Source organism: Rhineura floridana, chromosome 7 (genome assembly GCF_030035675.1).
Source record: "Rhineura floridana isolate rRhiFlo1 chromosome 7, rRhiFlo1.hap2, whole genome shotgun sequence".
Classification (NCBI taxonomy): domain Eukaryota; kingdom Metazoa; phylum Chordata; class Lepidosauria; order Squamata; family Rhineuridae; genus Rhineura; species Rhineura floridana.
The window spans coordinates 19,501,923-19,526,652 of NC_084486.1; the positions used below are offsets into that span (position 1 = coordinate 19,501,923).

Here is a 24,730-nt window from a genome sequence, read left to right on the forward strand (position 1 = left end):
AAGTTGAGCCATTGTTAAAGATAGCCCAAGACATTTGGTTGCCCTTGATGATGGTTAAAGTCATAATAAACATGATACTAGACAATGTGCTGCCCTTTACATGTGTCTATTGCAAACCGCTTAGTGGGGACAGCCCTGCTCATTCATTGTGGCTTTCCTATGGAACCATGGGAATTGGAGGGTGCTGAGTCCTTTTCATTCAATGATTCCAGGCCACTTACCAAATTTATAATTCCCATATCTGGATGGGGAATAGCCCATCAGTCATCTATGCTCTGGTGATCTCTAGGTTAGGTTACTGCAATATGTGGAGCTATCTTTGAAGAGGGTTCAGAAACTGCAGCCAGTGCAGAATGCAGCAGCCAGACTATTAATGGGGACATCAGATGGTCCAGCCACATGGCACCAATTCTTGCCCAGCTACACTGGCTACCAAAAGATTTCTATGAGCCTCATTCATAAAGTGCTGGCTTTCCCCACAAACTGACCCAGGGTGACACTGCTTCTGGCTCATTTGGGGGTTAGGAAGATGGCACATTTACCATTGTGAGCAGAGCTTTGCCACTGTTGCTATGCTACCAGCACAGGCAGATGTAAAATACAGTATTACAAAATGGAAGCTGCCTCTGCTAGCACTGCTTCAGATAAGGGGCCTGACACCCCCCTCAAAAGTGGGCTTGGTCAGAACCAAAAAAGGTTTTTTTCTCTCTTTTTGAAACCCTCTTTTCTTTGTGTGTCTCTCTATCCAACCTCCCACCTATCTTCCTCTTTGCCAGGGAAGAGACTGATTGCTCTTGACATCAGTCTACTGAACACCTGCAGAGGGCTTTTAACATTAAGCCTAGGGCAATAGGTTGCCCACCCCTATTCTAGAGCAACAGCTTGATGGATTAGTCTCTCTGTCTCTCTGTCTCTCTCTCTCTCTGTGTGTGTGTGTGTGTGTGTGTGTGTGTGTCTCTGTCTCTCTGTGTGTGTCTCTCTGTCTCTCTCTGTGTGTCTCACTGTCTCTCTGTGTGTGTCTCTCTCTCTGTCTCTGTCTCTCTCTCTCTCACACACACACACACACACACAGAGCGAGTGAGAGTGAATGAGAGAGAGAGAGAGCGCACTTGGAATGCTGTTGTACCTCAGTGCTTTGGCCGAAAGGATTCACAGGGCAGAAATACACTTTTAACATATGTACCAAATTCAGTGTCCTTTGTAATCTTTTTCAAGAGAATTTGATATGTAAATGCCAGGAAGTGACTCTAATCCTGCTGCTTCCTTTTGCAGTCAGTTAAAAATGCATTGCAAATTTGCTTTTCACTTCAGCTAGCCTCATTTATGTTTTCAGCTGTTTGCATAACGGCAGTTAAAAAATAACACAGTCCTTCCACTCCTCCCTCTCTCACTTCTGTGCCAACTAAAGCTTCAATAGCTTGATTATAAAATCTTCATGCGAGGTTAAAAATATGGATGTTTGCTTTCAAGGTACTTTTTTCCCATTTGCAACACAGCCCATAGTTTTTAAAGCTGCATGTTTTCTAGTTTGGATTCTTCTTTCAGACTGTTTAACTAATTGAGAGTTCCATAAATTCATTGAAGAGTCAAATTAGAGGAGTCACATTTGACATTATACTTGTCATGCTGTAACAAGATGTGGAAGCAATACCTATGATCAGCAACATTATATTTAGAAAGTAACAGACATACTGAATTATATAACATGTAAGAGCCTTGTCATTATTTTTTCTAAGAAAGAATTGTGGAGCTATTACAGATATCAGGGATGGCCAGCTTCTGTATTCTTTATGGCCACTATTTTCTCCATCTTGTTGGCCACTGTGAGAACAGGATGCTAGAATAGATCGGTCTGATCCGGCAGAGCTATTCTTCTGTTCAGACACTAGTCTGAAAGTCAGCACAAGTTCATCCCCTCATGGATGGGCAAACTGTTTTCTGTTGGAGATGACTTCAGAAGTGTAGACCAGCTGTGTTTAGTTGGTATGAATTCATAACTATGGAAGAAGTGATAAACTATGGGGCTTCCTCCAAGATGTCACACAGAAGGATGGAATGGACCTTCGAGTGATTTCCACTATGGCTAAAAAGAACAGAATTAGTAACTCATCCCATCCCTAGTATGAGCTCACATTACCGCATGCGTGTACTAGGGATGGAGGAGGAATTCTTTTGTCTGCTTTTCAAAGTGGACTAACCTGATCCAATCCTTCTGAACATACTTGCAGATTAGAACCCTAATTGCCAGTCAGGTTATGCCCTTACATGAATTTTGTAATGCAGTTTTGGTGCACAAAAAGTTCACAGAAATGTATTTTATGTTAAAAATGTGTTTAAAAATGTATACTTCCATAAAGAATCAATTGAAAAATGCCTATTTTTACATAAAAAGTGCATGAAAAAATGAAATGGACTGCCTTCAAGTTGATCCTGACTTCTGGGCGTCACTATGAATAGGGTTTTCATGGTAAGTGTATTCAGAGGGGGTTTACCATTGCCTTCCTCTGAGGCTGAGAGGCAGTGACAGGCCCAAGGTCACTCAGTGAGCTTCATGGCTATGGGGATTCGAGCCCTGGTCTCCCAGGTCATAGTCCAACACTCTAACCACTACACCACACTGGCTCTCCAAAAAAGGTGCATACAAAATACATAGAATTTAAATACAGACTTTTTGTGCACATTTTCAAAATATATGCACAAAAGGGGGGCAGAATTAGACAGCTCAGTCCACCTGCAGCTCCTACTAGGGATGTGGGAGAAATTTGGTTCAGTTTGCATCCAAAGCCAAATCTGTCAAATTTGCACTTTCTGAAACAATATGAAAATCAAAACACAGCCATCCTTCAAAAATTGCATTTGTCTGAATTTTGCAGTGCAGTTTGCCAACCAAATAATGTTTACAAAATGCCTATATTAGTGGAAAGTGTGCATTGTGTGTGCGTGTGCATGTAAAGAGCATACAAAATGCATTTTATTAGGAGAAAATGCTTGCAAAAATGTGAACATTAGTCAAAACTGCATACAAAAATGTTTAATAGAAATTTGCACTAAAATGGTGATGAATTTTCATGCAGATTTTTTTAAAAAATACTGCATTAAAAAAATACTGCAGAAATGTGGAGATCTGAATTCATGTTTGGAAAAATGAGAAACAGAGAGAACTAAAATTGATAGATCCTTCTATCCTTAGCTGCTACATACAAAACATTTCCTTGAACATAGAAAACCATGTCAGGGAGAAATGTCTCTGCCCAGGCTTCTCCTTGAGATGCTAATCTTCTATGTCAATTTTTTGTCGTTTAATTTCCATGGAAATATGTGTAACTCTTATGCTCCTGTTGATGAAATTAGTTTCTGTTTATTCATTTATTTAAAATATTTCTATCCCACCCTTCTACCCTACAATAGGGCACTCAGGGCGGCTACAATAAAAACGCATACATACATAATAAAATACACAATAAAAAGACAAAACATTACAGTAGATTAAAATGAATAAAATACTATTAAAATACATAAAATGCATTGTGCACATACATACATAAAATGCAATTATGCATACGCATACAAACATGCATGTATATATGTACATACACGTATAAAAAAGTGAGACTAAAAGAACTTAAGATTTAAAAATGAAGAATAAAAAGCTTAAAACAGTGTCAGGCTGACCTGCCAGTCTCAACCAAAGGCTCTCCGGAACAAAATAGTTTTGACAAGTTTCCAGAAGACCATCAGGGAGGGAGCAAATCGGGCTTCTTGGGGCAGGAAATTGCAAAGTCTGGGAGCCACAATTGAAAAGGCTCTCTCCCGCATGCCTGTCAATCTAACTTCTTTCATTCCAGGCACACAGAGAAGACCGGAGGTAGATGATCTTAGATGCAGGCTAGGAACATATGGACGTAAGCGGTCACTTAAGTAAACTGGTCCAAGGCCATTTAGGGCTTTAAAGGTCAAAACCAGCACTTTGAATTGGGCTCGGAAACAAATTGGGAGCCAGTGGAGTTTACTGAAGTTAGAAAGGGAATAAATGGATCTAGCATTAATTGAATGAAAGCCAATATATAATCATGGAAATACATAACCGTAAGATACCTCAGAGTGATCTGTTCCAACCACCAGCTCCCACTTAGTTAAGTAACCTTTATACATAAGAACAAGTACACATAAGAACCTCTAGATCCCCACTCGGCCTCGGAACTTACTGGATGACATTTGGATTTGTAATTGTCTCTCACAGGTTGATTGTGAAGATAAAACCAGCTGGGGAGGAACCATGTACATCTCCTTGACTTTCTTAGAGGAAGGGTGGGATACATTTTTAATTACAAAGTAAATACATTTGGGATAGAGTCCTGACAGTCATAGAGTAGAACCAATGAAATCAAGGTAGCCATGACTAACTTAAGTCCCACTGATTTTAGTGAGCGTACTGTGTGTATGACTAAGTTTGGATCCAACCCTCTACTTTATTAGATTAAGCCAGTGATACATTTTTGTTGCCCAGGATCCAAAGGGGACTAGCTGAAGTTCTGTACCCTATAAGATCCAGAATATTAAGCTCCCCCCCCAATTTTTTTTTTCAAAGCTAATCCAGTCTAGGCTAATTTAAGCTAATTTTTTCTAGGTTAATTCAGTCGGGTTTCAGGCCCGGTTTTGGCACGGAAACAGCCTTAGTCGCCCTGTATGATGACCTCTGTTGGGAGAGAGACAGGGAGAGTGTGACTGTTGATTCTATCTCTCAGCAGCTTTCGATACCATCAACCATGGTATCCTTCTGGGAGGACTGGCTGAGTGGGAGGGACTGCAAGGCGGTAGCTCCTCTCCTACTTGGCTGGTCAGCTCCAGAAGGTGGTGCTTGGGGAACATTGCTTGGCACCCTGGATTCTCCAGTATGGGGTTCTGCAGGGGTCAGTTCTGTCCCCCATGCTGTTCAACATCTACATCAAACCATTGGGTGCAGTCATCCGGAGTTTTGGAGTGCATTGCCATCAGTATGCTAATGACATGTAGCTCTATTTCTCCTTTTCATCTTCTTCAGGTGAGGCTGTCAATGTGCTGAACCAGTGCCTGGCTGCCACAATGGACTGGATGAGGGCTAATAAACTGAGGCTCAATCCAGACAAGACTGAGATGCTGCTAGTGGGTGGTTCTTCTGACCAGATGGTGGATGTCCAACCTGTCCTGGATGGGTTGCACTCCCCTTGAAGGAGCAGGTTCATAGCTTGGGGGTTCTCCTAGAACCACCTCTGTCACTTGAGGCTCAGGTAGCCTTGGTGACAAGGAGTGCCTTCTACCAACTTCGGTTGGTGGCCCAGCTACGCCCCTATCTGGACAGGGATAACCTGGCTTCAGTTGTCCATGCTGTGGTAACCTCCAAGTTAGATTACTGCAATGGTCTCTACGTGGGGCTGCCTTTGAAGACGGTTTGGAAACTGTAGCTTGTGCAAAATGCAGCAGCCAGATTGGTAACAGGGACCAGACAGTTCGAACATATAAAACCGATTCTGGCCCGCTTGCATTGGCTGCCTGTACGTTTCCGAGCTCAATGCAAGGTGCTGGTTTTAACCTATAAAGCCTTACATGGCTTGGGACCACAATACCTGATGGAACGCCTCTCCCGACACAAACCCACCCATACACTATGCTCAACATCAAAGGGCTTCCTCCGGGTGCCTACTCCAAGGGAAGCTCATAGGATGGCAACAAGGGAGAGGGCCTTCTCAGTGGCCCCCAAATTATGGAATGATCTCCTTGACAAGGTGTGCATGACGCCAACACTGTTATCTTTTCGACGCCAGGTCAAGACTTTCCTCTTCTCCCAGGCATTTTAGCATGTTTTTAAATTGCTTTTTTTAATGTGTTTTTTTTAATTTGCATATTTGTTTTTAATGTTTTGATTGTTGTAAACCGTCCAGAGAGCTTCGGCTATGGGGTGGTATATAAATGCAATAAATAAATAAAATAATAATCCCTCATAACACACTGATATGTTTTCCTTTAATATGGAACAAAGGGTGAATGGGGGAGGCCTATTATTTCATTTCAGCACAGAACAGTGGACGTAAATGATGGAACAAGCAAGATCAAAGGGAGGGGGAGTTTTCACCTCTGAGAGACATAAGAGCATTAGAGAGCTTTTCACTTTTGGCAAAGTTCTATGGTAAGATGGCAACCTTGGCATATGCGAGGAAACACACACCCCTATCTCATGTGAAGCTGCCTTATTGTGAGTCAGATTGTTGCCTCAAGTATTGCCTGCTCTGACTGGCAGTAGTTCTGCCCTCCAAGCAGAGGAATTTCCCAGTGATGCTACCTGAAATCTTTTAAATGGAGGCCTGCTGGGGAATTGAACCTAGAACTTTATACATACAAGGTATGTGATAAATTGCTCAGCTGTGGTTACTTACTATTCTAAATGCCATCATTAGCTATTATTTCTGTTAAAACTTACATGCAACGCCTTTTCTTCATCTGCTGCCAACATGTTTTACGGATGAAGGCAGCAATCCTCTCTTAAATAAACTACGAAACAGGATCAACCAAGATCCAGAGCTTGGAAAAGTTACTTTTTTGAACTACAACTCCCATCAGCCCTATCCAGTGGCCATGCTGGCTGGGGCTGATGGGAGCTGTAGTTCAAAAAAGTAACTTTTCCAAGCTCTGCCAAGATCATACCGATGATTCCATGACAGTGCGAGGTGTAGAAACTGGCTGTGAGGCCAGCCTCCTCTATGTTTGGACCATGCTGTCTCTATTGATTTCTTTAGGATAGCCAGCCTTGGGAGGTAGGAGTGGAAACTTGCTAGTGAGTGGCTAGGTAATTGCATTTGACAGTTGATTTTCTCCATGAAACTGTAAATAATTGGAAAATTTGCACAAAACGCTTATTTTTAAATGCTATCATTATTCATTAATTTATTTAGCTACATGCCTCAAAAGTGCCTTTCAGTAATTGCTCCAACAACAAGCACAAATATAATCAACCAAGAGACAATAAGCACTTTCACAGCAATAGCACAATTAAGCCTTTTACTGTAACCTAGATGCCATGCAGATCTAGCTGCTAGACCAATCCTGCTGCACTTGGACAGGGTATAGGAGTTACTCAGCATGTGGAACAAAATCATTCTAAATGTGCATCCATCAGTTCCAGCCTAAAGGAAAAAGACAAATCTCTCTCACACAACCCAGCTCTGAATTTGAGATTTTTAAAATTAAATGAAATGAAATTAAAAATCAACACTCACAGGGTGAAGGAGGCAGGAAAAGGGGACACTTTCTGGGATCTACTCCCCAAAGTGATGGCTTTCCGAAAGACTTGCACGACAACGCATCTTCTCCAATGGAATATGGATAGTAGGAGCTTCGCCCCCATTACACAAGGTTCAGGTGGATGGGAAGTTAGTTAAATGGCCTTGTGCAGCATTAGCCTGGCCATTTAAAGTGGCTGTACCTCCTGGGCCTCAGCATGAGTCTACTGAGTCAGCTCATTCTACCTTCTGACAATGCAAGGTCACTTGGTTAGCTGTAAGTATTAATATGTTTTTGGCCTTGCATTTCCATATTGGCTGAGGGATGGGATTCCTTTTTGCCTCCTAGGGGTGTGCAGGAGGTCATGTTTTATTTATTTATTTATTTATTTATTTTTAAAACTTATATACCGCCCGACTAGCAATAGCTCTCTGGGCGGTGAACATAGATACAATAAAATACAATATAATACAAAAACATCAGTCTAAAATCAAATTTCACAATCTAAAAACAGCAAAGGCTAAAATCAAATTACAAACATTACAATCATTAACAAAAAATTAAAATGCCTCGGAGTAGAGAAAGGTTTTAACCTGGCGCCGAAAGGATGATAGTGTCGGCGCCAGGCGAACCTCCTTGGGGAGACTATTCCATAGTTCGGGGGCCACCACTGAGAAGGCCCTTGATCTTGTCACTGCCCTCCGGGCCTCCCTATGAGTCGGGACCTGGAGGAGGGCCTTCGTAGCAGACCGTAGTGTACGAGCCGGTTCATAGCGGGAGAGGCGTTCCGACAGATATCGAGGTCCTGCGCCGTATAAGGCTTTATAGGTTAATACCAACACTTTGAATTTGGCCCGGAAGCGTATTGGAAGCCAGTGCAAGCGGGCCAAAACAGGTGTTATATGGTCAGACCGCTTCGTTCTTGTTAGCAGTCTGGCCGCCGTATTTTGCACCAGCTGTAGCTTCCGAACCGTCTTCAGAGGTAGCCCTACGTAGAGCGCATTACAGTAATCCAAACGTGAGGTTACCAGAGCATGTACTACTGATGTAAGATCCTCCTTACTCAGGTAGGGACGTAGCTGGGCTACCAATCGAAGTTGGTAGAACGCATTCCTTGCCACAGAGGCTACATGAGCCTCAAGTGACAGGGAAGAGTCTAGAATGACTCCCAGACTACGAACCTGTTCCTTTAGGGGGAGTGTAACCCCATCCAGGACAGGATATGTATCCACCATCTGATTGGAAAAACCATCCACCAACAGCATCTCAGTCTTATCAGGATTGAGTCTCAGTTTGTTAGTTCTCATCCAGTCCATTGTCGCGTCCAGGCAACGGTTCAGCACATTGACCGCCTCACCTGAGGAAGATGAAAAGGAGAAGTAGAGCTGCGTGTCATCAGCATACTGGTGACAACGCACTCCAAAACTCCTGATGACCACACCCAACGGCTTCATATAGATGTTAAAAAGCATGGGAGACAAAACCGAACCCTGCGGGACCCCACATTGGAGTACCCACAGTGTTGAGCAATGTTCCCCAAGCACTATCTTCTGGAGACGGCCTGCCAAGTAGGAGCGGAACCACTGCCACGCAGTGCCTCCAACTCCCAACTCCGCAAGCCTCTCCAGAAGGATACCATGGTCGATGGTATCAAAAGCCGCTGAGAGATCAAGGAGAATCAACAGAGTTACACTCCCTCTGTCTCTCTCCCGACATAGATCATCAAACAGGGCGACCAAGGCCGTCTCAGTGCCAAAACCGGGCCTGAAACCCGATTGAAATGGATCTAGATAATCGGTTTCATCCAATAGCGCCTGGAGCTGGTCAGCAACCATTCGTTCCAAGATCTTGCCGAGATATGGAACATTTGCCACTGGTCTGTAGCTGCTGAAATCCTCTGGGTCCAGGGAAGGCTTTTTCAGGAGTGGTCTCACTGCTGCCTCCTTCAGACAGCCAGGGACCATTCCCTCTCACAAGGAGGCATTTATCACTTCCCTGGCCCAGCCAACTGTTCCCTCCTTGCCAGTTTTTATTAGCCAAGAGGGGCAAGGATCTAGTACCGAAGTGGTTGCACGTACCTGTCCAAGCACCTTGTCCACGTCCTCGAACTGAACCGACTGAAACTCATCCAACAAAACATGATAAGACTGTGCACCAGACACCTCACTAGGGTTAACTGCTATAAAATGAGAGTCTAGGTCCCGACGAATGCGTAAGATCTTATGCTGGAAGTGCTCAGCAAACTCATTGCAGCGGGCCACCGAAGTATCTACAGTGTCCTGAAGGCCTAGATGGAGTAGCCCTCGGACAACTCTAAAAAGCTCCGCTGGGCGGGAGAGAGATGCCTTAATAGTGGCGGTGAAATATTGTTTTTTCGCCGCCCTCACTGCTCCTATATACCGCTTGGTGAAAGCACAAACCAGCGTATAGTTGCATTCATCAGGAGTTCGTCTCCATCTCCGCTCAAGTCGCCTCCTATCTTGCTTCATCGCCCTCAACTCTGGAGTATACCAAGGAGCTGAATGAGCTCTGCAAAGGAGAGGGCGCGCAGGAGCGATTGTGTCGACAGCCCGGGCCATCTCCGCATTCCACAGATTAACCAGGGCTTCAACAGGAGCGCCGGTCCTATCAGCCGGAAAATCCCCCAGAGCCCTTTGAAAACCTTCAGGATTCATTAGTCTTTTAGTTTAGTTTTATTTAGTTTTTATTTGGTTTCAGTTCTCCATTGTTCCTTATGGGAATAACAACAGCCCACCTCAGATCCCAACTTATGGCAACCCTAGGTTACATGGTAAGCGGTATGCAGAGGTGGTTTACCGTTGCCTTCCTGTCATGCTGAGAGGCAGTGACTGGCCCAAGGTCACCCAGTAAGCTTCATGGATTGGTTAGCTGGTGCTTTCTCATCTCCACGCAGCGGCTGATGATGCTTCAGTGGCTCCAGCTAATTAGAAAAATGACTGGCAGGCAGCAATCGGCTATAGCAAAGAGAGATACTATGACAGCAGGAGTTAGGGGGCAGTTATCCCATGCTTGATATAACACAGGTGGATGCTGATTTCTGACTGCCTGAGGAGAAGTGAAATTTGCATTAGGGAGGATGTGGGATTAAGAAAGAAAGTGATGTAAACTCTGATCTATAATTCAGAAAACACCCTTCTCATTAAAATAGTCAGTAATGAGCACTGGTTATCCTTCAAATGGGCAGCACATATGAGAGACTACATGAGCCACTTTCTCCTTCAGGTGGGCAGCATCAGCATAAGGCCACAATGGTCAGACTGTCCCCTTCAACAGGTCAACATGAGCTCACAATCGCTGCTCACTCTTCTTTAGGCAAGCAGCATCAGCAAGAGGTAACAATGATTAGACTCAGTCCTTCAGGCAGACAGCATCAGCAAAAGGTCCCAATGGCAGGTTGCTCTCCTCCAAGTAGGTAGCATCAGCATAGGTTACAATTAGGGTTGCCAGGTTCTTGGCCTGAGACTGATCCTGTATCTTTAGGAGAAGAGAAAGTCAGCCAAGTGCAGGTGTACTTGCAACTCTGTAATGGGAAAAAACACAAGGTGGAATTCTCCCTTCCCCCTGCACAACTTTTTAAAGATACAGAAGATCTCTTGGTTGCAAGTCCCAGCCTCCAAGAGGTCTTCTGTCTCTTTCAAAGTTGTGGAGGAGGGAGGGAGAATTCCACCTTGTGGTTTTTCCCATTTAATTCAATTTAATTCCTATATTGACCATCTGGTGATGTCCACGTGTACAGTCATCTTTTCGGTTACTCAAAAAATGTGTTTGCAAGAAACAACTGATTGGCTTCAGCGAATTCAATAAGTCTTTCTCCTGCTTCATTTCTATTTCCTAAGCCCCATTTCCCCACAATTCCTAGTTCTTCTCTGATCCCTGCTTTTGCATTCCAGTCCCCTATGATTATCAGCACATCTTGTTTTGGTGTGTGATCGTACTTCCTGTACTTCTGCTTAAAATCTTTCCAATTTCTCTTCTTCTGTGTTTCCCATTGGAGCATAGACTTGGATGATAGTTATGTTAATAGGTTTCGCGTTTAATCTCATTGATATTACTCGCTCAGACCTTACATTATAGTTCCTAATTGCTTTTGCTACATCACTTCTCACTATTAAAGCAACCCAGTTTCTTCTTAATTTCTCATTCCTGCATAAAATATTTTGTAGCCTGATTGAAAATGTTCCATTACCATCCATTTTAATTCACTCACGCCAAGTATTGTAATGTTGATACTTTCCATTTCCTGCTTGACAATTTCCAACTTTCCCTGGTTCATGCTTCTCACATTCCATGTTCCTATTGTGTGCGTCGTACAACTCAGGACTCTCCTTTTACATCTGTGCACATCAGCCTCCTTTTGGCTTTGACCCAGATGCATCATTAGTCACAGCGCTACTCGTACTTTTCCTTTGTTCTTCCCCAGTAGCTCAGTGAATGCCTTCTGACCTGGGGGTCTCATCTTCCAGCACTATCTCGTGTTGCATTTTGGATACTCTGTTCATAGGGTTTTTGTGGTAAGAGGTATTCAGAGGTGGTTTTCCATTGCCTTCCTCTGAGTTTGGATACATCTTAGTCTGGTGTCTCAGCTTTGACCATTCCACCTTGGGTGCCCCTGTTAGGAGTCTAGCTTCTTAGTCTAGACTCCTGATTGCATTGCTCTCAGCTTCTTCGACACTCTCAACCCCCCTCACCATGTTAAGGTGTGCATCCTAGAGGGGGGAGGGTACCTTAAGATTCCCAATTATGCTTTGGCAGCCATGGCTCTACATGTTCCACAGGTAGGGCAGGTGGGTGTGGTTTGGGGAAAATGGCCTTGCAGGCCAATTTGGGACTCATACCAGGCCTAATTAGGCCCATGGACTGTGTTTGGTTTAAATGAAATAGGAACAATATGTAGTCCTATTTCTTAGCAAAATATAAATGAAACAGCAGATTTGAGAATAACCAGTCCCACACCTTGTCTCAGACATACTAGTTTATCAAATAACTTGCAGAGACAATCTTCTTAGGTAAAAAGAATAAAAGAATATTTACTCATGACCTTCATATGTTTAAGGAAACATAGGCTCTAGCTTAGACAGAAATAATCTGTAGTCTCAGTCCATTTTCAGTCATTGGTGAGGATGCTCCTGGAAGGAGCGTCTGCCTTCTCCCTCTGCTAGAGGTTAATGGAGAATATGCAGAAGGATCAATATCCCCAGTCAAAGGAGGAGGAAGAAGAAGGTAAATAACCCCACCCTTTAAGGAAGTTACATCATGGTAAACTAACATATAGAGATATCCCCAATACTGGTTAGAGGGAACATCTCCCTATCTAAGGGGTGGAATGCAAGCTTGCTTATTCCAACAGACTGGTGGTCCTCCCATTGTATACATTATATCCCTGCTTATCTGGTGTTTATTGTGGAATCGCATGACTCAACAAAGAGTTGTTTTCTGGGCATACTGTGGTCAGATAGATCCATGTGGAAATGAGTCTCTTGAGAGGCTTGAGATAAATTCCATAAAGTCATAGCCCCTCATAGTCATAGTTAAAGCTCATTTCAAACACATGGCTTTCCTCAAAGAATCCTGGCAACATTCGGATATGGGTTTGTTCAGGTTGTTGAAAATTTGTAGCTTTGTGAATGGTAAACTACTTTTCCAATATTCTTTGGGGGAAGCCATGTGCTTTAAATGTATGGTATGGATGGGAGGTAAGTCGAATTTTGACATGAGGTGAACAACTGCCTTCCAGTAAGCAGAACATATCTTGGAGCCTTCAAGAGACCTAGATAAAAGGATTTAAAATCATTTAAAAATAAATGATTTTAAATCATTTAAAATGATTAACGGTACAATGTTATATATTAGTCAAAACTAAGCTCTATGATGTTCAATGGGGCTTACTCCCAGGAAACTAGGTATAGGAGTGCAGCAATACAGGTCTACTCAGAAGTAAGCTCCATTGGATTCAATGGGACTTACTTCCAGGTAAGTGTTATTAGATTGCAGCCTAAGTGGGCAAAAGATGTAGGAAATATGTACCTTCTTTGGAATAACACACATAGGTTCTCCTGTATATGAATATAAGGGGAAGCTGTTCTAAAGTAATGCTAAAGTGGCATATAACTCATGAAGTCAAAAGTTAAATAAATAAGAATTGCCCAAAGGCATGTTGGAAAGAACCAGGAGACTATTATCACGTATGGCGGAAGCATAATTTGCTAAAGGAAATCTAGGAAAAGATTACAGATTTAATACTGAAAATATTAGGTTATGAAATCCCATATGATACTCTGCCATTATTAGTCAATGATATTGATGAGTCAAGAAGGAAAGACCACAAAGGCATATTTCCTTATATGGTTGCTGCAGCCAGAATGCTGCTTGCAAGGAAACTGAGGCCTCAAGTAACATCTAGTATTAATGAATGGAAAGATAAAACTTGGGGATTCACTTTTTTGATTGTTTTGCAAGAAGTCTAGAGAATAAATAATTTATAGATGCTGTAAATAATCTCTCTCTCTCTCTCTCTCTCTGGGTTTCATAGATCTTAATTTTGTGTTTGGTTGTGGTCATTGTATTTATCATTTATATACCTCTCTGAAAAGTGATACTGCTGTTTAAGGTTAAAGATCATCGTTGTGGGGGGCGGGGAAATAAATAAAACAACTAATGACATTACACTGTGTGTTTTGATGTTTTCTTAGCCTTCTTAAGTACATTTATACTTTAGCAGAACATGCAGAGGACCACATGGATAAACTGTTGAATTGAATGGGAACAGAACTAGTTGCTTTATAGAGGGGGTGAACTTGAACTCGAACTAATTCCTTTTTGGAGGGGATGGACTGAAACTGGAAGTAATTCTTTTTTTAAATGAACTTTCCAAGCACGAGTTTTCCCAGTGGCCAATCTGATGCCAATGGGAAGCTCACTAGCAGTATCTGAGCACGATAGTGCTCTCCCGACTTGTGATCCCCAGCAACTGGTATTCAGGGGCCTACTATATCCAACAGTGGAACATAGCCATTGTGGTTAGCAGTAGAATATGGCAATTATGTTCACCTAATCCACCAGGTCTTATCCCTTGGCACACTCTGGGTCTGCTCTCTAGATCTGAAAAGTGTATGGTATAAGATCAAAAGGGTGGCACCTACTGCTTTTATGCCATGAACATACGTTATTTCACTATACATGTGCTTACGTGGTCACAGTTAATCTCTCTGTCCCTATCCCTCATTTTCTTTGCTCCAGTATTCAAAGGCAAATAGACACCCAGAGCCAGTGATGGAAAAAATGATGGAATCTAGCTTTTCAGGAACTCAGACCTTTCCCGAAGCCTTGTCTCCTGACAGAGGTAGCCAGGCTATAAAGCCACACAGGTAAGAAAGTGAGACTTAATTGGCATTTGTTTTGTAATACCTATGCAGGAAGATTATGTACAGTGAGTAGGAGGCATTTAAGAGTGTATGGCATCAGGGGAACCCATTCTATTCATTAAGCAGATGCCCAGCATTTCTTCTGTTGTAAAACAGCCATTACCTCTGCTCTCAGATTTCCACCTTCTTCTCTCTTTATTGTAAAAGACCTAGAGGAAGTATTAAGGATACCATCAAAGCTGCAGTCACAGACCAGTGAATGAGGCAATTGTATTCCGAGAAACCATCAGAATATAAGATTCCCCCCTTTCCTGTCTTTTCTCAGTTCATGAAGTTAATGACTCATCCTCCTGTAGGCAGATTGTGATGCCAAGTGTCAGACTTTCTCAGTGTTTGTCTCCCCACAAACAAATAACACTCAGTATGAAAAATGGCTGCTTGACTTATTTGCGTAGCAGGCAGTAAGCTGTGCATTCCAAAAATGGTCTTTCCATAGGCTGCCATTACAGTGCTTTCAAGGCCAAAAGCAAAGGCACATCTTAATGTTGACTGGTTCACATATGCATGTCCACTTGATAACTTGCAGCAGGGATAGGGAGCCTGTAGCCCTCCAGATGTTGCTAGATTGCAGCTCTCATCATCCTTGACCATTGGCCATGCTGGCTAGGGTTGATGGGCATTAGAGTCCAACATTATCTAGAGGGCCACAGGTTCCCAACCCTTGACTTAACAGCATCAAGCAATAAATAGTATGTGTGAATGAAACATAACAGATCCCTCACCACATATAACTTTCATATCACTACCTCACACATAATGTTTGACAGGGGGATCAGATCACAAATTCGACTGCTAGCCATTAAGTATAACTAAGTGATTGGGAGGGCATGAAATTATATGAAATGTGTGTGAACAAGGCTTGAGGAGACACTGTCCTGGTTTACACATGACAATGAACCACAGTTCAAAATGTAGTTTAAACTATAATATTCATTCATGCCATGCACTACCACCAGTTCCTCCTTTGCTTCTGCTGCTGCTGGAGCACAGACAAGACAAACCAGAGTTTGGCTTGTCATCATCCACACCCAAGCTCATGGTTTGTTTCCCCCCAAGTAAACCAGGAGCAGTAAATCAAGAACAACCCTTGGTTACAACTTATGGCTTGTAACCAACAAACCATAAGTCCAGGTTCAGACTGCATGTCAAGCCAAACTCTGACTTGTTTCTTCCGCAATAGAGGAGCACCACAAGAACCTTTGAGCAACATGCACCAGCACTTGCCCATTCACATTAAGCCATATTTTGTTTTAAATTATGGTTTAATGTGATGTGCAATGCAGACCACAGTTTTATTTGGAGCTCCATTGCCAACTGGTGACAGAGGATAAAGACAAGAGTTGCTACATATGGACCATTTGCTGTCTATATTCCTGGAATTCTGCCCTCTTACATAGCAAAACCATAGTGGATGAAAGTGTCCACTTTGATGATGATCTTGTAGTGAGTTGTTTGACAAAAAGGGGGGAAATCCCAGTAGAAAACAGCAAATTTTGCATGGGTGATAAATGATAACATCTGGCAGTGATGATGAGGATGTTATCCTTATTTATAGGCCATATTTTAGAGTATAGTACATACATGACTGCTTACTCAATCATGAAATAAAACACGTTTAAAACAAGACAGATCAAGATAATAAAACAGCATAACATTTTGAGCACATACATTTGTTTATTAAAAAATAAATGAAGATAGAAGTCTTCCTGACTGTAAGTGCCCTGTACTTGGTTCAGATACCGTTAAAAGAGAGGTATAGTTGATGGCTTCCTCCTGCTCCCTAATTACAAAAAACTCCTTTCCTTTATAATCCAGGGGTGGGGAATCTACTTCAGCCCAAGGACCAATGTGGAACTTGCCCAACTTTTCAAGTACCACATTCCAGTGGTGGGTGGGGAAAACAAAACAACCCCCATTGTCACAAACACATGCGCCAGACACCAGGTAAACAGTATTCTCTCTTTTTCCTGCTTGCAAACATACACACATGCAGTCACACACTCATACACACATACACCAGACATGCAAGCAAGTAGGCAGATGCACACACAATCAGAATTTCCAGTCCTCTCCACTCCAGTGCTGGGTTGGGGTACCTGGAAGAATCTCTAAAGAGCAGGCAGAGGGATATTTTTCTCCCCATCTTAGTACTAAGCTCCACAGTGCTAAGACTGGAGATTAACCCTCTCTCTGCTCTTTATTTAGAGAAAGAGCAGACAGAGGGCACTATAGTGCCTAAATCAGAGATAATGGATTCCTTTATCCTCTGTGGCGCAGAGTGGTAAGCGGTGGTAAAGCAGCCGAAAGCTCTGCTCACGTCCAGAGTTCGATTCCAACGGAAGGAGGAAGTTGAATCTGCGGTAAAAGGGGTTGAGGTCCACTCAGCCTTCCATCCATCCGTGGTCGGTAAAATGGGTACCCGGCATATGCTGGGGGGTAAAGAAAGGCCGGGGAAGGAACTGGCAAGCTCACCCCATATATACAGTCTGCCTAGTAAAACGTTGCAAGACGTCACCCTAAGAGTTGGAAACGACTCACACTACAAGTGCGGGGACACCTTTACCTTTCTTATCTCATGTCAAGTGATTGATGGGTGAGCATGGTTTACCCAAATGGCCTCGCAGGCCAAATTGAGAGGCCCAGCAGGCTTAATTAGGCCTGTGGAATGGAAGCTCGCAACTGCTACTATAATTAAAGAGTGAACATTGTTTGGACTGACTTTTGAAGCTCAAGGACAACTTTGGGAAAATCTGAGCATGTCTGATGAACGTTTGCTCTGTTCTGTTTCATGTGTGTACATGTGTGTGTTAAGACTGAGCTAAAAGTCCAAATTTTCAAAGTTTCAGCTCAGAATGATGGAGAGGCAGGGCAAAACTGAGGATGAGGGATTTCAGAGGTCTTGCCAAGTATTATATAGCAACAGCAATGGAATGTATCTTTTTGTGTCTGGCTATAAGGACCTCCCAATGGTTGGAAACAATGATTGGGTATCACTTCTGGTAAGGGATATTAAAACTCAGAGCGTTTTCCCATTAAAGAAGAGGCCATCTGGGACTCATCCATTGATGCTGGAGCCTTCCTTCACCTGTTGCCCAATCCCCTTTCCAGATTGTGAGTCTCTTTTGTCTTTGGGAAAGGGGGAAAGAGTAGCAAGCAGAGGAGAGCTGGCAATGTTCTCTTATACATTTATGTCAAGATCCACAGGGATGCCCACCACTGAGGAGGGGTGATGGCCCAAGCAAGGGAAGATCAGAAGTTCCTGATTCCCCAGGCTGTGCAAGGCAAGGCAGGGCAACACAATTCAAAGTCAGCACCTTGGAGGAACATCATAATGAATCTTCAAAACCATGGATGGTGCTTCTTCAGCTGAGATCTATGTTGTCTCAACAAGGTTCTGGAGCAACTAGTTGAGTTGTATAGCAGGGCTAGGTAATCATTGACTGGAGCTATTTCCCTTCACCTGCTGAGTGATGCCTTCTGGCCAATTATAGGGCTGTAGGTAGGGTTGCCATATTCCAGTTCCACAAATCCGGGCAGGTTAATTTGCATATTATGTAAAGTATTTGCATATCATGTAAATTATTTGCATATTATTTGCATATTATGCAAATATTTGCATATTAATACTTGGATTGTCCAGTTGTTTTGTTTTTGTGCCTAGGAATTACCACCAAAAACTGGGGAAAGATGTGAGAAATCTTTTTTTAAAAAGCAACATTTTTAGCCTTAAATGCCTAGACTCTAGTTTCCAACACTATGGAGTATTTATTGATTGATTAAGAGAATTTATATCCTGCCCTTTTGCTGTTAAAAACAGAGCTCAGCACAGCTTACAAATATAATAAAAACAATACAAATACACAATCAATATAAAAACATAATAAAAACACAAAATAGCAACAAACATAAAGTAAGTCAGGGCAACAGTACGGTTAACCATATACGATATATTTCAAAGATGTGGTGGGTGGAGAAAAACAAGAAGCCAAAATGTTAGGAAAAGGAGTCTTTCACACCACATGCTCAGTTCTAAATACTGTTGCAGCAAGCTTTACAAGTTCCTCCAGTATTCCACTGGTGCAGGCACTCAGACATTCAAAGTATCTGTATGTTTCTTAGGTTTTATAAAAGCAGAGCTTTGCTTAACTCAAAATTTCTTCTCCCTTTGATCAACCACATCTACACAGGTTCCACCTCCATACTCAAAATGAAACTGGGCCTGGAAGTGTGCAACAACCCCACACATACCTTGCTAATTAGATTACCAATGCCAGGATGTCTGTCTTATGGACTACTCTCCTGCTCCCCCCCCCCCCCCCGGGCATCATGAAAGACCCAGTCCTGGGCTCAGAATGAAAATAAATATCTGGTCCTCTTCAAAGTATTGATAAGCCTCTTGTTTTAATTGAAATAATAATTATAAATTCTTGTTCTTATCACTAATGGGAGTTAATTATCTTGCATATGCTGCTGTTGCTTCTATGGCTGTAACGGAGTGAGGTTAAAGATAAGTGAAATGCAAATAGGAAAAAAACAACACAAAAGGCAGTAACACTTTCCTAAGTGTAATACCATACCAACCACAACAAGATTCCTATGAGTAAGGCAGAAAACTAAGCATCTCACAACCAAAAATATGATAAATGAAGAAATATTTATATAAAAGCATGACTATCAAATATATTTATTATTTACACAAACTGTAAAGATAGTTATAGCGCAATCCTAGGTTTATTTATTCAGAAGCAAGTCCCAGCGTATTCAGTGGGGCTTACTCAAACAGGGACAGAAATGCAACTTCAAGTGATAAGCAACTTCATTCACACAACCCAAAATTCTGAATCATGCCACTTTACGCTGTTTTGCAACTGTTTATACTTGTTTTTATGGTTATGGATTTTAAATGGCTTTATTTCTTGTTGTGAGCTGCCTTGGTTTCCAACCCTACCTCACAGGGGTGTCGGAAAGATTCCATACATGCACACGCACACGCAGACATACATACAGCCCATATAATAGTTTATTGTCAAACCAGTTGGTCATTGCAGAAAAATCAGTATTAGTTTTTAAAAAATCAGTATTACTTTCCTACAGAATAAAAACTGTAATACCTAAGTAAGCCCTGCCTACTTGCTTTAAAATAGGACTGGAGGGCACAAACACAATTCTTTTTTACACTCACTCCAAAGTCCCATTGATTTTCAGCACATTCATAACCATGTCTACTCAAAAGTAAGTCCTATTGAATTCAATGGGATTTACTCTGGGCATATGGGATTAGCATTGCTTTTACAAAAAGCAAGCATTGGGAAAGTTTTCAAAACACTGCCCAAGATCTGACTCCTGCACACAAGAGGAAAAAAAACTGAAATGTATATACTTACCCAATTTATGAGATTTTCAGATAAACAGGGGGTGAAACCACCATTTTGTTTTCTAGACACTGCCTAAGGTCAATGAAATTGAAACACAATCCCTGATTGGCTGCAATCCTGAACGGGCGGGGTTAAAGCTACGAAGTGCTATACAGTACTGTTTAAAGAAAGATTTAACAGTCGGGGGGGTGGCTGATGTTTTTATGTATATCTCGAGAACCGGACCACCTAGAAACTTAATTTTTTAAAAAATTAAAGCTGAGAATCCGGGCCACCTAAGGTGCTAGCCAGGCGCTGGGTGGCATGCATAGAATCCAGGTAAAACCCGGCTAACTGGGCAATATGGCAACCCTAGCTGTAGGGATCTCTCCTCAGAGCTCTCTTGATCCCCCAAGCAGTCTGTGGACTAGCTATCAGAGTGTGGTGGCAGAGGTGTCTGCTCAGGTAGGAGACAGACTCCAATGCCTGTGGACCCACACAGACTAGACCAGGGGGTGGATTCATCTCCTCACTAGAGCTGCAGTTGCCAGAGAACTCTACCTCTAGGGAGTCCTGGTCTGTCATGTCATATTAAGTGAAATACTTCAAGAATTCTCTCAAGGGTTTCTCAGCATTCAGCGTTAACATTCAAAATGCACAGTGCATTTATAGGGCAAGCATCATCTTCTGATCCCTTAAAAATGCCATTTAATGTTTAGAGTAAAATATGATGTTCATATCTATATAAATAAAATTATTTATAAAAAGGATCAGCAATAATCCCCTTTTTTGCAAGTATTCATGCTTTAAACATGTGCTTTCCACAGATTGATGGGTTTGATTTGATTGATAGGTGTTTTCTTTTGTAATCTTATAATTTACTATTTAATATATCAGAGCATTGTTTCTTAGAACAGGCAATAGACTTCCAAGCATCAGTGATTTATAAGCCTAGCATTGATTTTATGCATTGTACAACTGTTTATAAGTTACTTTATGTTATAAGTTACTTTATGTTATTAGTCATCTGGCTTATTTTGTACTGGGTTCCTTCTCAGCAGAGTCACCTAGCATGATAATAGTAAATACATCATGATTAATTTTTGCTCACACAGGTTTTTTTGGGTCAATCCAGAAAATATAGGTGCCAGTCACTGCTTTATCAAAAGCAAAATTCAGGGGAAATTCAGGGTCCCACCCAAATAAAACATCAATGAGTTTTCAGGGAAAGTTAAAGCTTTTCAATAAGACTGGTGATGTTTATCAAGGAAGGCATTGTGTCTTGTAAAGCAGGATTAGTGAACTTTTTTTTATGAAGTGTCATTGACCCAGAGGAAAAGTCATTTGGGAAATTATAAAGAACAATCAGTTATCACTAAAGTATAACTTACCACAAGAGTTGTAAACGTTTAAGGCTCCCATCAAAATTGGGGCTATCTCACACGTGACAGAGCAGCAAATCTAAACTTGCCACATAGCTTATACTCTACTGGGAACCACAGCCAACTATGTTGTTCTGGGAAGTGTAATTGTAAGATGCATATGTTCCATATTCACAAGTGACATTTACAGGTGCACATTTAAAACATCCCGTAGAGCTGAAGTCAAATCACATCTAATATTGGGTTGGTTCCATCCAGACTAGACCCATTGAAATCAATGGGATGCATCTTAGTCATCACATTGATTTCAGTGGATCTCTCTAAATGTGACTACATTTAGATCCAACCTATTATATTTACTTGTGGAATTTGTTGGGTATTCACAAAGCTTGAGTCTAAGATGTGCAGAACCTCTGTGAGAAACTTCACTAGTCATATCCGTTCCCCCACCTTCCTTCATGATTCCATTGATGTTTTGCCCAATCAAGAACCTCTGTATCTACCTGAATTAAATCTTACCTCAAATTTGCTGGCCTCTCTATTTTTTCTGTTGGGTGTCTTCTGTGCTAGGCAATAGTCATCCAGTGTATTCTGCCTCATCTCCTAATTTACAGATTCTCTGAAAAAAATACCATGACACCACATGCCAAACTTTAAAACATAAGCTATGCCCACAAACTTTTCATACACTTGCTTTGAAATAAATTCCATTGAAATAAGTGTGGACGCAACTGTTATGTGAATATAGTTAGTACTGAGATATAACTTCTTAATTCCAGTGGGTGTGGCTGAATTTCCTTTGCTGATTTTTCTCTATTTTCTTAAATATATTCTTTTTTCCACTGGCTGTTGAGAAAAATTGCAGTGAACCTACCTGGAATTCCATTGAAATCATTTGAACTTAAGCATTTCACTGCATGCTTTAAGTGTCATTTATTTCAGTGAGTATTAAGAAAGCTTAGCTTTCTCTGGATTGCACCCAATGAAGCTTAATAGAGAGAGTGTTTGACACAATTAAAATCGTTAAAATCAGTGGGACTTAATCACATAGATAAATAGTCAAGTCTCCTTTATTTTAATTAAGATGGTACAAAAACCAGTCCCTTAATTTCCACAGATTTTTCCACTTTGTCTCCCTGTGATCTTGCATATCTATGGAAAGGCCATCAAATATCTCTGATACCTTTGCTTTTCTGAACAATTTTTGCATTTATGGGGTACTTTGTTTTACTCCCTGAGAAAACAGTTGAACAAAGTAGTGTGCACTAAGAATATTTGAGTGTTGAAATTTGACCCATCCAAACGCAAGTGGGTTGTTGCTGGTTACACTAGTGTCCATTATCTCTTGCTGCCTTGTCTCAGTGTGTTAGTACAAGTGCATTTCAGCAGGGTAGGAAGAGCAAAGTTGGACTGCAGGCACATATAGATAAATTATTGGGGGAAATGTCTGGTAAAGGAATTATTATTATTATTACTGTTATTGTTGATAATAATAATAATAATAATAATACATTTATCACAATATATTGGTCGCAACGATATAAAATTCATTATTAACAATAGTTTAAAACAAATTATTATTATTATTATTATTATTATTATTATTATTATTATCTAAAATTTATTAGATGCTTATCTGGCAGGTAAAATCCTGTCACTCTAGGCGACGTACAGTAAAAATATAATACAAATACATGTCAAAACACAAAATACAAAACAGTCAATTAAATCAAATTAAATCACAGAAAACAAAAGACCAATCCACACCTTTAACTACACAGCTCTGATAAATTTCTCCACCCACCTAATCAAAAAGCCAGGTCTTCAGCTGCTTCCGAAAACACAAAAGTGATGGAGCTAGACGAATAGAAACTGGCAAGGTATTCCATAGTAAGGGAGCCGCAATAGAGAAGGCTTTAGACCTAGTGCTGGCTAATTTAGCCACTCTAATTGAAGGAACAACAAGAAATCTAGCAGCTGAAGATCTAGTGCGACCACCTTCTCCAAGAAGAGAAAGTCTATTCTTCAAGTAACATGGACCAGCATCGGTAAAGGATTTGTAAGTTATGACCAATATTTTAAACTTCACCCTTGACACAATCGGGAGCCAATGAAGTTCCCGGAGGATTGGAGTGATGTGATCTCTCCAATGGCAGCCCTTGATAAGACGTGCCGCCGCATTCTGAACGAGTTGAAGTTTACGCATAGTTCTCAAGGGTAAACCTACATACAGGGCATTACAATAGTCCAAACGGGAGAGAACCAGGGCACTTACTACAGTCGGTAGTAGATGCTCAGGGAGAAATGGACAGATTTTTCAAATCAGGACAAGTGATAAAGTGCGGATCGGCTTACCGCCGCTATCTGGGCCTCCATGGTCAACTGAGAGTCTAAGATGACACCTAGACTGCGGACTTGATCACTCAAGGAAACTGTGACTTGGTTAAAAGTCACTTGAGTTATCCCTAAATTAGACCGATCACCTACCAAGAGGATTTCAGTTTTCTCAGGATTTAATCGCAATTTATTCCTAGACATCCATTCCCCTATTAATTCCAGCCCTTTATGTAAATTGTGTTTACAACTAGAGAGGGTCCTTTTTACAGACAGACACACACACAAGCTGTACACTAAAAGTGCTAGACACACATCTGTGGGGAAGGAATTCCACAACAGGAGTTGCCACAGAAAACGTTGGGGCTGTACACACACACCCCACACACACCTGATCTGCCACATGGCTTCAATCTAGAGGGGCATCAGGCCAACCCACTTTGGGTTGACCTAGGGACCACCTGCTCTGCCTTGGAGCCAGTCCTGAATAAGTTCAGGAGTGGGGCTAAAAGCATCCCCTAATTAAACACACAGCCAGGAGAGGGTTGGAGGAAAGAGTCGTTGCGTCTCCCCCCCCCCCAACCAAGAGTGAGGGTCAATTCTGTGTAGGATATTTCCCTCCATTCACCAGCTGTTGAGCCAAAGGAGCAATCCTGCAGGGATTTTCCTATGCGATCCTGCACAATGGTAGGATGAACTCTAAATGTTAAGTGGCTACAGTTGTGATTCTGCTAAGAAGAATATTTGGTTTCTTGAGACCACTTGTTTCATCTGGAATTCATTTGCTTCCAAGAATTCTCCTCAGCAAATTTCCATGTCCTTCAAATTACTCAAACGTCTGCTGAATATTCACCAAGTTTTTTATACCTGTATTTGACACCCTATGATAGTTGAGTTCAATATTTGACAGTTGATATGTTACACTGGGTAACAGTTTGCATGTAATGGGATTTAGCATGTTGTA

General features: G+C 41.7%; 1 protein-coding gene across 2 annotated transcripts in view; it reads left to right on the forward strand.

Moving 5' to 3' along the window:
• NRG3 (neuregulin 3) overlaps positions 1-24,730 on the forward strand; it is a 1,022,346-nt gene that overhangs the window by 989,329 nt on the left and 8,287 nt on the right. For both annotated transcript variants that reach the window (XM_061634989.1, XM_061634990.1), the window contains exon 7: positions 14,512-14,639. In XM_061634989.1, coding sequence (XP_061490973.1) covers positions 14,512-14,639 — 128 coding nt within the window. The remainder of the gene's footprint in view (positions 1-14,511; positions 14,640-24,730) is intronic.